The 16671-nt window shown below is 38.6% G+C and overlaps 1 protein-coding gene and 1 long non-coding RNA gene across 4 annotated transcripts in view; one reads left to right on the forward strand and one right to left on the reverse strand.

Moving 5' to 3' along the window:
• Positions 1-16671, reverse strand: part of LOC109106774 (syntaxin-binding protein 5-like) — a 45201-nt gene continuing 28530 nt past the window's right edge. For all 3 annotated transcript variants that reach the window (XM_042743023.1, XM_042743022.1, XM_042743024.1), the window contains 6 exons: positions 12361-12600; positions 10966-11323; positions 10724-10889; positions 10521-10632; positions 7518-7738; positions 1-4188 (listed from right to left, as the gene is read on the reverse strand). In XM_042743023.1, coding sequence (XP_042598957.1) covers positions 4147-4188; positions 7518-7738; positions 10521-10632; positions 10724-10889; positions 10966-11323; positions 12361-12600 — 1139 coding nt within the window. In that variant the 3' untranslated portion in view covers positions 1-4146. The remainder of the gene's footprint in view (positions 4189-7517; positions 7739-10520; positions 10633-10723; positions 10890-10965; positions 11324-12360; positions 12601-16671) is intronic.
• Positions 9327-10078, forward strand: LOC122140218. The gene is made up of 2 exons (XR_006156914.1): positions 9327-9499; positions 10011-10078. It is a non-coding gene; the product is annotated as an uncharacterized LOC122140218 (long non-coding RNA).

The following is a 16671-nucleotide window of genomic DNA, read 5'->3' on the forward strand; positions in this document are numbered from 1 at the left end:
AAATCTTTCTGTTACATTTATTTTCCATTGCACAGTTATGCCTATAAACATGTTTCCTAAACTGTTGGGTGGCAGCAGATTAAGACAAACATTCATGTGAAAGTCTGAATAATAAAACTGTACAATGAGTGGACTGTGATGAGAAAACCTGCAACCCCACGGAGAATCTTCCCCAAAACTGACACTTTTCAGGAAAGTATTTTTTTCTGGAGTACACCAGTGATGTTCAGGGAAACTCAAATAACAATGCTGTGAGTATACTATCAGAAAAAAAAATCCTGCCTTCATAATCATCAATAATAGAGCGTAAATACTTGTGATTTGTTCACTAGCTAACTAGCATGACGAAAGAAAACGAGCCAAAATATAAAGTAGATGGATGTTTCAAGTTTGTAAACACGATATCATGCTGCCTTTTATGCAAGAGAAAGAGAAATCAGAGGATGAACAGTACACAGAGATGGCCAGTGATTTCAGAGATTCTTCAGGTCATCTTTCCCTCTTCCACAGACGACCAAACAGATGGCTCACAAGAAAAGGTTTCATGTTTGATTCAGCGAGAATATATACACCACCAGTTCATCTCAAAATGCACCCTTTTGTATTCATTTGTAAATTAAATTATATATATTATATATATATTAGAATATCATTCAACTGGCAATGAGGACAAATCTGAGAGTGAGAGCCACATTTACACATAGCATGTGTCTAATTTTGGTCCTTCTTAAAGAAATAAAATGTCCAAAAATAAAGACCAATACCAGCTACAAAAATACTACTAATAAAATGACTTTGATGTCATTACAATATAAAACACAAAGTGCAAAACCACACAACTGCTCATAGAAAGAAAAATATATGAAGCAGAGAAGCTGGATTAGATTTTCAGTTTGTCAACATTCAAATTTGCAATTTTGCTAGATATTTACACAAACACCATGGCAACAGAAGAAGTACATTAGTTTGCTATGTCTGTCTATCTATATATGTAGAGATGCCATGAGACTGATGTTTTAAATGATAAGGAACATCCTCTCCTCTCTGTGAGATCAACTTTCACAGCAAAGCAACTCTTTGGAGTCTAGTCAGATCACCATTTTCAGTAACTTTGACTGCATCAGCACTCTCAAGTTTGTCTTCAGAAATATTCATATTTACAACATTTGGCTGCAATGTGACAAAGAAAACAAACAGAAAAGCCTTCATGGAATAGTTCACCCAAAAACAAAAATTTGCTGAAAATTTCCTAATCCTCAGTCTATACAAGATGGAGTTTGTTTGTTCATAAGAACAGATTTGGAGAAATGAAGCATTGCATCACTTGCTCACCATCCTCTGCAGTGAATGGGTGCCATCAGAATGAGTCTATACAGCTGATAAAAACATCACAATAATCCACAAAACTCCAGTCCATCGCTAACATCTGAAGCGGAAAAACTGTGTTTATAAGAAACAAATCCATCATTCTGGCTAATACGAGTCCATAATTTTGCTTTCTCCAATGAAAAAGTCATCTAGCCTGAATTAGGAGAAAAATATAAACAAATCTGGCAAGTGAAACCAGTTCAGAACAGTTCTAAACAAATATGTGGGTGGAATTTGAACAACTGGGGATGGACTTTTTCAGTGGGGGAAGCATTATTATGGATTATGGATATTTTTTGCAAGAAGCAATGGTTTATAGTTAAAATGCTTTAAAGATGCATTTAAAGAAGCTTTTGGCTTCATAAAATATTAATTGGTGCACTGGACTCTTGTGATGTTTTTATCAGCTGTTTGGACTCTCATTCTGATGGCACCCTTTCACTTTAGCATGTGATGTAATGCTAAATTACTCCAAATCTGTTCCCATGAAGAAACAAACTCATCTGCATCTTGGATGGCCTGAGGATGAGTATGTTTTCAACAAATCTTCATTTTTGGGAGAACTAACTCTTTCATATGCCTGATAGGAAAATAACAAGCGTCAACAGATTTGACAGATGCTCCTAATTTGAAACACAAATAGCAGCAATTTCTTGCACCTCATAAATAAGAAAACACACTTAAAGAAAACATCCCAACATATGCTTTCAAATATATTGTATCTTTAGTTTATATAAACGTGAGCATACACATATTCTTGCATACATGTATGTTCACAAACACACGTATACACACACGAGTCAAGGTTAGCATATATTCATGGGTCGCAAAGCAAAGGCAGAAGGTAACACCCATCCGAAGGCTGCTGATCGAGAGCATGGAGTTGTACTGAACATTTAGTGGTCGCCTCCACTGCAGCACAAACACAGAGATAGATATATTCACCTCTCTGTGAGGATGACAAACTCATGCATTAGTCCATCCGAAAAGGCTTCTTAGAAAATACACAGAGAAATCCATTCCTCATGTACTTCAGAGGAGGAAGTCACCAGGTACTGTACTGAGTCTCGCATAAGCCTCGAGATTTCCTCGTCCAGAAGCAGTTGCATCATGGGAAATGAGGAGGAGGAAGCTGTTCTGCATAAGAAGAATCAGTTCTCTCGGCACATTCCACCGGTCTCTCTCGTGTCCGGAGAACGGACGGGTTTCAGACGTCATTCATCACAAGGCACATAATCAAGATCATGCCTCACACTTCCAAACTCTCACTCGCACTCCTTCGTGATAAAAATATCCTGCTCCTGTAGTTCAAAAATAATTTATGTGCTCCAGATCTCTGTGTGTATATAACCAGCAAATATTCAGCAGTTGAAACGTTTTAAAAGCACGTCTGGGTCATATTTCGCCACCAAAAAAAATCTAAGAACTTAGAAATAACAGTTTACTGAAAATTAAACCAATTTTTTTGCACTGTGAATAATTGGGCATATTTTTATTCTGTAATATTTATATATCATAGTGGTATTTGTACTGTCTTTATGTGGAGTTAAATTGTACAAAAAAAAATATGTATTACAGTGTTTTTTTTCTAAGCACAATGCAAAAATTAATGATCTTACAAAAACTTATTTGTCTTCATGCTAAATATAATTTTTCTTTTGATGTTGGTGTGAAATATGAGCCAGACATGTTTTTAGACAGTCACGCTAATTAGATCTTTATATATATTTAAAATGAACATTTTTCTCCAGTGTCAACACAGCGTATAGTGTATATCAAAGTCAAAGCTCTTCCCTAAAAGCTCTTTTGAGACCTGATCAGCGTAAACCAATACGTCCTTTAGACGAAAGAACAACACAATGATGCATGATCAGATCAGCTTTGCTGCCCAGGCCTGTCTGCAATTTCATATGGCAAATTAATCACATGATATGTGGTAAATACAGCAACTTCCAGCCCTTTAGAGGTGAAATTAAATGGTACTTTATCACACCTTATGTAAGACAATCCGGCCTTTTCCATAGCTAACATGATTACCGGGTGAATCTCATGAAATCTAGTTATGCTTCAACCTGAAATCAAATTTATGTAATATTTTGCTTAAAGAAGACGCCTGCCTCCTAAACATAAGTTTTCTTTATGCAAAATATTGCCTATTGGGGTGAAATATTAGCTAGATGAGATTCATCCCAATTCTAAAAACAAGAAATAAAAAAACACTAATTTCCTAAATTAAATCACTAGACATGCAAACTATTCTTGCTCTAGTGACAGATTATCAGAAGCATTAAGCTTGGCAATGCTGCAGATGTTAGACTTTCTTTCGTCAGCTCTATGTCCCTCTGACCCATTTCATTCATCTTAAATCTTTCATTTCCCAAAATGTCCTTTCCGTAGTTTCTTTGCAGACAGAATGGCAGTGAAAATGACAGCGTGGCGGATGAAAGTATAAGACAGGGGCAGCACCAGTGAAGAGCCCCCTCTCCCAAAACAAGATCCACGGCTTTGTTTTCAGGAGAGGAAGCTCAACTGCCACCGAGAAGGGGAGGAAATCCCATCCTGATGCGTTTCGCCTGTCCCGTTCCTTCCCCTCCTGTCTCCTCTGTCTTTCCGCAGCTCCTCAGCTCGAGGTAATGCTGCGTGACGTTGTGCTGAGCGCTAGTGGCAGTCTCCGGACATCACAGAGAGAGAAAGATACAGGAAGAGAAGGAAGAAACGGAGGAGAGATGATGGATCTGCTGTCTTCATAGGAAGGTGTGCTGACTCCCTGCAGGGACCTCAGAGCTGGTACCATTTCTTGTCCTTGTATTTCAGCATCATCTGGTGGAGAAAGGCAGATGGTTTACTCACTATAAAATAAATTAGCCAATACAAATATCATTCAGAATCAGAATCAGAATCAGAAAGAGCTTCATTCCCAAGTATGCTAGCACATACAAGGAATTTGTTATAGTGACATAAGCTTCCAGTACACAGAGACAACAACACACAGACAATAAAAAACAAGATGAGAATAAAAAAAACACATGTAAATATAAATAGACAAATATTGAAATTGTACAGTTGTGCTATAGATGATAGAATGGAATAGAATAGAATGAGATGCAGGAATGTACTAGAATGGAGGTGGTAACAAATAAATAAGGTTATTGCACATTTTTATTGCATAATGTGGGGAACATTTAACTGTTCAAGAGGTAGATTGCCCGAGGGAAAAAACTGTTCTTGTGCCTGGCTGTCCTGGTATTTGCAACTCTGGAGCGCCAGTCAGATGGCAAATGTTCAAAAAGGGGATAACTTGGATGTGAGGGATCCAGAGTGATTTTCTGAGCCCTTTTCCTCAATCTGGATGTATACCGTTCTTGAAGGGTGGGCAGGGGAGCACCAATAATCCTTTCAGCAGTCCGAACCATTCTCTGTAGTCTTGTGATGTCTGATTTTGTAGCTGAACCAAACCAGATAATTATTGAAGTGCACAGGATAGACTCAATGACGGCTGAATAGAACTGTTGAAGTACTACCTTTGTTGGGCCTTTTTAACAAAGTCTATTCGATATTTTGAGCACACCCCTAATGTGGATGTTGGTTTTCAGGAATCTGAATGACTCCACTGCAGCCACAGTGCTGTCTATGATGGTGAGTGGGGGAGTGCAGGGGGGTTTCTCCTGAAGTCCACTGTCATCTCCACTGTTTTGAGTGTGTTCAGATCCAGGTTATTAAGCCTCACCAGACAGCCAGCTGCTCAACCTCTTGTCTGTAAGCAGACTCGTCGCCGTCCTGGATGAGACCGATGACTGTAGTGTCATCTGCGAACTTCAGGATCTCAACAGAGGTGTCTTTAGAGGTGCAGTCGTTGGTGTACAGCGAGAAGAGCAGTGGGGAGAGAACACATCCCTGAGGGGCACCATTGTTGGTGGAGTGGCTGTTTGACATGAATTTCCCCAGTCTAACTAACTGCTGCCTATCTGTCAGAAAGCTGGTGATCCACTGACAGATAGAGCTAGGAACAGAGAGCTGGGTCAGTTTGGTCTGGAGGGTGTTTTTGTTTTTGAATGGTGGTGTTGAGTATAGAAATGGGATCCTCACATAAGTCCCTGTTTTATCCAGATGTTGCAGGATGAAGTGCAGTCCCATGTTGACTGCATCATCCACGGACCTGTAAGCAAACTGCAGGGGGTCCAGTAAGGGTCCAGTGATGTCCTTCAGATAAACCAGAAACAGTTTTTCAAATGACTTCATGATGACAGACGTTAGAGCCACAGGTCTGTAGTCGTTAAGTCCTGTTATCTTGGGTTTCTTTGGAACGGGGATGATGGTGGAGCGTTTGAAGCAGGAAGAGCCTTCACACAACTCAAGAGATCTGTTGAAGATCTGTGAAAAGATGGGGGCCAGCTGGTCAGCACAGGTTTTCAGACAGGCTGGTGTCATATTATTGTTGAATGTTAAATAAGTCCTGTTAGGAATGCATATATCCTCATAGAAACTAATATAGGATGTTACAGTCTCTGTGAGTTCGTCCAGATTGGTGGTAGCAGCTTCAAAAACAGTCCAATCACAGTCGAAACAGGCTTGTAAAGCCCACTCTGTTTCATTGGTCCATCTCTTTACAGTCCTTACTACAGGTTTAACAGATTTTAGTTTTTTCCTGTTGGTTGGTATAATATGAACCAGGCAGTGATCAGTGAGCCCCAAAGCTACCCGTGGAACAGAGTGATTTGCATCCTTTATTGCTGTGTAACAGTGATTGATTTTTTAAATTTATCTGGTGTGTAATTTTATATGGTGTGTGTTTTTTGGTAGTTCACGGAAGAGAATTAAAGTCCCAGAGAATGATTAAAACAGAGTCCGGGTGTTGTTGCTCTGTCTCTGTGATCTGATCAGCGAGTTTTTGCAAAGCCAGGCTCACGTCCGCATGCAGAGGAATGTAAACACTCACAAGAATAAACGAGCAAAACTCCCGTAGAGTAGAATGGTTTACAGTTAATGAAGAGTGCTTCTAGGTCGAGACAGCACATCTTCTTTAACACAGTTACATCTGTACACCACCTTTCACTGATGTAAAAGCATGTCCCGCCGCCATGCGATTTCCCCATTGATTCTGCGTCATGGTCCACTCTGAAAGCTGAAAACTCGGCAGATGTAGCTCGCTGCCCGGTATGGCGTCATTCAGCCAGGTTTCTGTGAAACACAGAGCGTGAGAAATCCTTATTTGTCCAGGAGAGCAGAAGTAGTTTGCCGTTTTGTTGGGTAGAGAGCAGATTTTCCAGATGGACTCTAGGCAACGGCGTTCAATTCCACACTTTCTGAGCTTCATGAGCGCGCCGGCTCGCTTCCCCCGTCTGCGCATCCTGAAGCGTTTGATCAGCGCCGCTGCTCTGCCAACTACAACTTTCAGCAAAACATCCAAATAATTGAAAACCGGTAGGAGATTTTGTGGTGTGTTCTGCCGAATGTTCAGCAGTTCATCCCTGGTGAAACTGATGTTTTTCATGTTTGAAAAACAAAAAACAGGAAAAACTAACAAAACCTTTACAAATTACCTGTAAATAATGCACACTGTCACTGAATCAGTGTGTAATCAGTGAAAGATTATATATATTTTAAATGTTATATAATGGTTCTATCAACCATTATGAGGACTAGCAAATATTTGCCCCAATATACATTATATTCAGTATTTCCTATAGTAGTTTAATAACATCATTAACCTCTAGAAACTTTAATTTCATCCCACACACTTGTTAATATAAACAAGGCATTGGATTGCTTATGCAGCCGTGTCTCGTGCCTTTTGTAAGTGAACAGGTTGAAAAGACTGTAGGTAGTGAATGAATGAACACTGAAAGTTATTTTCTTACCGAGTATTTGGTCTTGTTTTCCGGTACAAATGTCTTAACATTCTTAAATCAATATATGTCTACATAAGATTACAGAAAACAAGACTTAATGTCATTATGCATCTCAAAGAATGTTGATATTTGAACCGTAAAATGACAAAAATACTCAGTAAGAAAATCACCGTTTGCAGTGAATGATTGCATTATTTCTGTGACTGCACAATCCTGGAGGGACTGAGATGTGCTCACTAAGTTTTGTTTGTATCACTTTACAAAGCAGCTGTCGTGGTGAATAGCAAGAGATTGTCTCACATCATGCGCATGTTTAGAGAAGGAGTCAGCGCTGGACATCATGGCTGCTGTCCTCTCCTCCAGCTCGCCTAGTTTCTGTCCTCTCTCGTCCAGAGCTATCCTCGCCCGTGCCAACTCTCCCACCACACCGGATGCGGCCCCCTTCATGCCCTCCATACCACCTGGACCTGGGATGTGCTGCGCCAGGCTGCGTGAAGCTTTACCAGCAGTCTCCTCTCCAACTGCAGGCAAGAACAAACAAGAGGGATATGATTCAGTGCCAGCATACATTTTTCAAGAAAGTACAAATTCTTAAATAACACTTAGTAGAGAAACTTAGTATCATCCCTTGTAGAGTCATAGCAGAAATTAAAAGCATGTCTGCCTTTTATCTGTGATAACCACTGATGTAAGTGTGTTCATTTCGTCTCATATTTTGCAGTGTATATTACATATTATTTGGAGTGAAATATGAATATTTCTGTGAAAAAATTAAATCTTCCTAAAAAATATGGGTTCTATTTTCTTTACATAAAATTAGAGACTTTACAAAAGATCTTTTGATTTAGGGATGAAATATGATCCATTTTCAATTCTGTGTCTTTGTGACATTCATTATATTGTTTTTCTCTATACCATAATTAGAAATAAAGGTTCTTTATTTCTTTCTAGCAAAGGTTAAATGTTATTTAGGAGCCTTTCCATTCCACAAAATGTTCTTTATATTTTGGAAAAAAGGTTCTTTAGATTATTTTACCATTCTTCCCACTTTTTTAAGTGTACTGTAAATTAAAATGTTTTGATAGTAAACATTTAAAAAGTCTGATTGATTAAAACAGTATAGATATCAGACAAAAAGTATGATAAACAACCAGAGAGAATATTAGATCGCTTCAATTTGAAACGTTTAAGAAAAACAGATTTTTTATGTTTGAGTGCCAGATTAATGCTTACTAGTGTTGTCACGGTACCAAAATTTCAGTATTCGGTATCGATACCAGTGAAAATCCACGGTTCTCGGTACCAATTTCGGTACCAAAGCAAAACACAAAAAGATGCTACTTAAAAAAAAACCACACTTTTTATCACTAAAAATAAAACCAATGCAATTCTTTATACTTATTTACAATTGTGTTTAAAGTTTTTCTACAAGTAATATAATTATGAAAAACAGTAAACAAGTTTCACCCAAATTTAATTTGTGTTTTAATTAATGAAATTAAAACATTTTATTTTTTGTTAAATAAAGGGGATTTGCTATTAAAATTAAAACATGGAAGAAATATTGTGTGATTTATTTCTTTAAAAAATAAAGTTTTATTAATTTTTTCAACAGTAGTAGCAGTATCACATACATTCTACTAAATAATTGTAATATTAATAGCACAAATCCTTTATGTAAACATGAACTTTTATTTTGACGGGTTGCAGTGTTTCCCACAGCCTTACACTCCGCTGCCCCAATTTATACATATATATGCTAATTAATTTTCTGCCAGCAGGAGGCGCTTTAAGAGCAGGAGAGATACAGGATTCTCCGCTAACCTGAGCTCACAAACGCTGCCTTATCAAGCATTACATGCAAAATGAAAAGAAAATGAAGTCGAAAATTTTCTAAATACAGTTGGTTTCCTTCTGAAATACAGTGATATAAAAACACCCGCATCGGTTTTTGATTTTGAAACCTGCAGTGCTCATGTTTATTCAAAGCCTTTTGGAAAATCTATTTGTGGCGGTCAGTTTTGATATTGTAATAAATCAATGTGTGGGAAACCCTGGGTTGCCGTGAATACCTTTAAATTGACACTGGTTTTACTCAAATGAAACTGTCTGAAAGCCTATTTGTTCAGCGCTGAAGTTTTCTAAGCGCGTGAACGCTCCATCACGTGAACTGCGCCTGGACAGGAAAATGCAGCGCGCTGCTCAGTTGTTCGCGCTCAGGGATGACGAGAGAAGACTCAGAGACCCTTTTCTTTACTTTCGTGTGCGTTTATGAAAAGCAAGTAAGTTTTTACTACTTTTGCATGTTTGTACTGCATTGTGACGAATGTTTTTGATTCATGTATGTTCATGTGAACTAGTTTTATTTGTTGAACTGCGTGACTAATTAGTGTAGTCATGATGCCAGAGCGTGATAAAATGTGACATGTTTCCTGTGTGCAATAATTACCCCCTCTATATGTCGATTTAGACTTTATTTGTGTTAGTTATTTAGAGATATGCTTCTGTGTTTGAGTGCAGTGCATTTACTGTTTATTTGGTGCTACCTGCATCGAGTGTTATAGTGATACAGTGTCAGGCTGCATAGCCAATTAAAGGTGCAGCAGTATAGATATTAAAGGGCATAATAGTGACATATTTTTGTTGCACTGTATTAACCGTAAATTATTATTTATGTACTGTACTGTTGTGAATGATGACAATGAGCATGGTATAGTATTCCTTTATTTGTTTATAAATCAGTTATTCTTACCATTGCATTATTTCTTTTTTCTTTTTTCTTTCTCTGTTTAGACCACATACACACTTATACGAACTTGTATATTGGCATCCTGATCTTGAAAATAAAGCTGATAAAGGATTCTCTGGCCGGAATCTTTCTGTAGTGCTCCCATCCTAAAACGAACCCCTAGTCCATACTTTACAGAAACGGTAAAACAGAACAGTTCTGGTGATGTTGTCCTCACTGAGACGGCAAATGCTGAAATTACTGCAAGCGTCACGCATTTCAGTCTATGTAGTTAACAAACCCGCACGTCTTTCATTCATTAGACGCGCAGAACATGCAAGATTCATATTTCGTGACTGTCCATATTAAAATGTAAGTTTAATTTTCATGACTGGATTTTGAGATTCCGTCCGCGTTTTTTGCTTCGCGGAAATCAGCTGTATGCGTCAAGAACCGGGTTGACCGGGTCCTCGGTACCACCGGTACTTAAAGAAACCTGGTACCGTGACATTTTCATTTTTTTAGTACCGACTTGGTACCGAAGTACCGGGTCTTTTGACAACACTAATGCTTACACAGATCCTCTCTGTCTAAGGACTGAGCCCCGCCTCCAAATAAGCCCTTGAAGAAGCCGCGGTTTGGAGCCTCTGGTGTATCCACTGGAGTAAAAAGCTCTCCAAGCATCTCCTGCAAAAATGAGCACCTCGGAATAAATGACAAAATGGCAAATTTTGCCAAAAAGTTTACAGGTATGATAAAACAATGTACTCAGTCTGACCTGCAGGTTATCACAGGTTTCCTGGTTATAAGTGATTCTTTGGATCTCAGTGGGCGATGTGAGGTACAGGGCTTGGCCTTGGTTTGAGAAACAGAAGGTTCTAGCTATCCTCATGTCTGTCAGGGGAAGGTAGTTCACATCTAGCAGTGGCCGCAGGCTGGGCAAACTAAAAAAACAGACTGTTAATGAATCAAAAAAACAAAATATTCAATGGCTTTGAATTATCAGGTTAATCATGTTACCTGAGGGTCATGATATGGCCATTGGCACAGAAGCAGGCGATGCCGACCCCTGCAGTCATTGTCACCACATCTGCTCTAAGTACGAAGGAGGTCTCTGTGATGTTGTGTTCATAGACACAGTTTTGGGAGGGCATTGCCACCACCTTAGCCTGTTTCTCTGAGCAGACCACAGCGTACTGGCAGTCCGGGTTCTCCTGAGAAGAAGGAGGCGTGGTGGGCCGGCGTCTCCGTGGTCGTTCTCTCTCCTCCTCAGGGGCGTTGGGCTCATACCAGGACTCATAAACATGGGGCAGAAGGGTCCCGCTGGCATCCAGCTGGGCCATGCGTAAAATACCTCCCTTCAAGCGCACTACTGGACCTGTGATGACAAGAAGTTAAGTTAAATGTATTTGTATAGTGCTTTTCAAAATACATATTGTTTCAAGGAAGCTTTACAGAAAGTCATGATGTTAATGTTTATAGTATCTTAACATCTTCATGCCTTATAGTTGCATTTATCAGATCTGAGTGACAATATAGTTACAATCTGCGATGATACAAGCAATTAAAATTTGATATATAAATGTACTGTATGTGTGCGGATAAAGTAGTACATACTAATATATCCAACTTTATATAAAGAGCTAGGCAATAATATAGTTACGCTTCATGACAAAATAACAAATCACATAGCCGAGATTTGCGTGTGCTGTACACATTATATGCAAATAAAGCTGTATATATTTATATACGCAACTTCATATAAAGAGCTGGCCAATAATTGTATTTTACAAGATTTGCTATATAGTATATATTGGTGGATCCTGCTGTTTGGGAATGCAGTCGTTTAACAGTTCTGGGATGCAATTATACAGACATACTTTGATGACAAACTTTGCTCAGACATTTCCGAATGTCCATAACTGCAAATCAGATGCTGTGGAACAAGATCGGTCTGCTGGTTAGTCAGGATTTACTGTCCTATAGCACAGTCACATTACTTTTTTGTTGCGTTTGGAATTTATTCGCAAAATGCATTTCCATCTCCCATTATTCGCATTAACCCCTTTTCGCACTAGTCAAAAACCACCTCAAGCGAGCGTAAAAACGTTTTTGCGAATTAAGGTATTTTTTTTCGAAATTCAGAGTTTCCATCACTCGATTCTGATGCGATACTTCAAAATGCTCATAAAAAAACGATGATGGAAACCCAGCTATAGTTTATGTGCATTTTGTGGAATGGAAAGGTTCCTTGGATGTTAAAGGCAAAAAGTATCTGCCTCAATGCACTTTATAAGATTTTATGTGTGTGTTGGCAATTCTATCTGGTGTTTTTATGCAATATCCCAAAGTTTGTGTAAAAAATATGTGGATGGAAACATAGCTAATAATAAATACATAATAAGTACATCTTACCACAGAAAGAGACGCCCACAGGCTGTTGCATCCTCTGCTCTGGTGTGGAGGGCACAGTGAGGGCGATGGCCAGCATGCTGCCCAATGAGGTGCCCACCCACAGGCTGGGCACTGCCACAGTCTCACTCTTCTTGGACAGGGAGTCACAAAAGTAGAAGGAAGAAATGACCTCACGTGACTCTCTGTCAATGCTGGTCACACTGGAGCTGCGTGAGCGGCTGAATGAGTTGTCCCTGGCGTCTAAGGACACGGTGACCCATCAGGGACAAAAAGACAATAATAAGACGACAATTAGCATGACTTTTTAAAATTAAGCCTGAACCACCTCAGGACACCTGAAATCAAAGGACAAAAACAGTCAAGCCATTAAGCAGTTAATATATTGTTGATACATTCTTAGTAAATACGTAGTGTTAATATTAACTTTACATACAGGAACCGCACACAAACCATTGCCATGAAATCACTAGAACAATTCCATTCAGTATGAACAAAACTCGCAACCAACAATTACAGAACATTGTTATGCTGTTTTATTTTCACTCTCAGAGACCCAGTGCATTCAGATATCTTTCTGGCAAGCATATAATTTCAGTGTAAATACACATTCTAAAAGCAATGCAAAGATGAGTCTCACCAAAACTGACAAAAACATGTCTGGATCATGTTTGTCCCCAAAATCTATAGAAAAATAATCTATTTTCTAAAGCATAAAATTTTATAATATTTTGGGGTAAAATATGACCCAAGCTTTTTTGTTTGATATTTACCTATAAAATGTCTAAAATTTGTTAGTAAACTTAAAAAGAGTAAATATCAACAAATCAAAACTAGAGAACTTAACACAGGTTATTGCTGGTTTGATGATGTTTTATGTGTGTATTTTGGGATGATGAATGATTTTTTTTGTTTTTAAGTTTTGTGTAATATTCATGTATTCCACTAATAGTATTACACTTACATCTTTAATCTGTTTAAAATCAGACACTAAAAAAAAAGGTGAGGGAATGTTTCAGTTTCACCAAAACCAAAATTGGACAGCACCAAGACAATGGGCAAACCCCACACGGCAGGCTCCAGTAAGAGTTAGTATGAACCAGGCCAGGTCAGGTCAGCTTAAAATAGGGCCACTCACTGGGGTCACAGAATGAGGTCTCACGGAAAGATGCTGCACGTTTCTTCTTCATTTCCTTCACTGAACTCTGTTGTTTCTTACCAGGGAGAGAGCAGTGACGCCGTAACCTCCTTTCTATACGCAGAACAGTGTACATTATAACTAGCTAGCTAATACATACAGTGGGGCAAATAAGTATTTGATAGACTGCCGATTTTTCAAGTATTTCCCACTTACAAAGAATAGAGAGATCTGTTATTTTCATCGTAGGTACACTTAAACTGTGAGAGGCAGAATCAAAAAAAAAAATCCAGAAAATCACATTTTATGATTTTTTTATTAATTTCCATTTTATTGCATGAAATAAGCATTTGATCACCCACCAACCAGCAAGAATTCTGGCTCTCACAGACCTGTTAGTTTGTCTTTAAGAAGTCCTCCTATCCTCCACTCATTACCTGTATTAATTGCACCTGTTTAAACTCGTTATAAATCTGTATAAAAGACACCTGTCCACAAACTCAATCAATCAGACTCCAACCTCTCCACTATGAGCAAGACCAAAGAGGACTAAGGACACCAGGGATAAAACTGTAGACCTGCACAAGGCTGTGATGGGCTACAGGACAATAAGCAAACAGCTTGGTGAGAAGGCAACAACATTTGGCACAATTATTGGAAAATGGAAGAAATTCAAGATGACCGTCAATCTCCCTCAGACTAGGGCTCCATGCAAGATCTCGCCTCGTGGAGTATCATTGATCCTGAGAAAGGTGAGGGATCAGCCTAGAACTACACGGGAGGACCTGGTCAATGACCTGAAGAGAGCTGGGACCACAGTCTCAACGGTTACCATTAGTAACACACCACACCGTCATGGATTAAAATCCTGCAGCGCTTGCAAGGTCCCCCTGCTCAAGCCAACACATGTCCAGGCTCATCTGAAGTTTGCCAAAGACCATCTGGATGATCCAGAGGAGGCATGGGAGAAGGTCATGTGGTCAGATGAAACCAAAATAGAACTTTATGGTATAAACTCCACTCGCCGTGTTTGGAGGAAGAAGGAGGATGAGTACAAGCTCAAAAAAAAAAACATCCCAACCGTGAAGCATGGGGATGGAAACATCATGCTTTGGGGGTGCTTTTCTGCAAAGGGGACAGGACGACTGCACTGTATTGAGGGGAGGATGGATGGGGCCATGTATCACGATATTTTGGGCAACAACCTCCTTCCCTCAGTAAGGGCATTGAAGATGGGTCATGGCTGGGTCTTCCAGCATGACAATGACCCCAAACACACAGCCAGGGCAACTAAGGAGTGGCTCCGTAAGAAGCATTTCAAGGTCCTGGAGTCGCCTAGCCAGTCTCCAGACCTGAACCCAATAGAAAATCTATGGAGGGAGCTAAAACTCCATGTTGACAGCTCAGCCCCAAAACCTGAAAGATCTGGAGAAGACCTGTATGGAGGAGTGGGCCTAAATCCCTGCTGCAGTTTGTGCAAACCTGGTCAAGAACTACAGGAAACGTCTGACCTCTGTAATTGTAAACAAAGGTTTCTATACCAAATATTAAGTTCTATTTTTCTACTGTATCAAATACTTATTTCATGCAATAAAATGAAAATTATTTAAAAATCATACAATGTGATTTTCTGGATTTTTTTTTTTAGATTCTGTCTCTCACAGTTGAGGTGTACATACGATGAAAATTACAGATCTCTCCATTCTTTGTAAGTGGGAAAACTTGAAAAATCGGCAGTGTATCAAATACTTATTTGCCCCACTGTATATAGCACCTAAAAACATTTGCACACTTTTCCATTCATGCATGCCAGTCTATATTCTATATAGACCTTGATTATAGTACTATATATTTGTTGTAGGGGTGGGAGATATGACTAAAATCTTATAGCAAAATATAATTTTTTCATGATTTATATTTTGCTTTAAATAAGGTCTGTATGATATCAACATTTTTGATACCAAAGATATGTCTTAATGCTTGTCACGAATGACTATACATATATAAAAAAATGTTTTAAAAAAAACTTATACTAGCCTTAAAAAAAAAAAAAAAAAAAAAAAGCTCACTGAAGACAAGTAAACAGTCAGTGATTAAATAAGAATAGGAAACTAATTACAAGCAATAGGACAAACCTACAGTAGAACATATAAGAAATGCTACATACATTGTATAAGGTAATCAAATGCATAAAAACGCTGCATATTCTTCACTATGTAAACTAAATACATATTTCTTTTTATTAAAGTTACAAAAGTGATTTAGTCAAGAGCAGTCAGAGATTTTCTCTCTTTTGTTGTTTGATTAACATGAATGACAGACAGCAGGAATATTAGACTGCTGTCACTTTAAGAACTGCCTGGATCCAATATACTGTTACACACTCTCAGAAAAAAAGTTTCAAAAGCTGTCACTTTTATACCTTTTAGGTACTAATATGTACACTTTAGGTACTAATATGTACCTTTATGGTACCAATATGGACTGTTTAGGTACAAAGGTGTGCCTTTTGAAAAGGTACCGCCCCAGTGACAACTTTTGTACCTTTTTTTCCTGTGAGTGCACGTGTTTTCTCTCTGAGCTGTTTGATTTCACTTAAGACCTAAATAACTGTGTTTCAGAGGATACTAAGTGGCAAAAACAACTCCGTTCAATACTCCCTCTCCGACATTACTCAGAAAGTCTCTCAGACAGCGCATGCATATAGCGAAATTAGTTCTCTTTCACTGCTGATTGTGTTTCAATGGCTTAAATTCACTTATTTATAAAACGCAATGCTTAAAAATGCATGCAAATGATAAGTTTCCAAGACCACATAGCACAGCAACGTCGTGTGAGTGTGTAACCGCAATCGAGATGATAGTCCAAAATCTCTGCCAGTTGACAAATCTCTAATGGTTAATCATGTCTACCGGTATATCGCACACCCCTAATTTGTTGCATGCAAAAAAATATTTTTTTATTGTAGTGTCTACTATATCATATTTATTTAAACTCTGCATAAAAACGCCAACTATGACCAGTTGTTTTTCAGACCTGTTCAGTTTAATTGAGCAGTTCTAGGCTAGAATAAGCTGCAAACTTGACCAGACTTTATGCTGATAATATAGGTAGACTGATTAAAGTAACGCTCCGTTTATGTCAGCATGGAAGAATTTGATCCCCTGCAAAAGATG

The sequence above is a fragment of the Cyprinus carpio genome, chromosome B17 (assembly GCF_018340385.1).
Source record: "Cyprinus carpio isolate SPL01 chromosome B17, ASM1834038v1, whole genome shotgun sequence".
Lineage (NCBI taxonomy): Eukaryota > Metazoa > Chordata > Actinopteri > Cypriniformes > Cyprinidae > Cyprinus > Cyprinus carpio.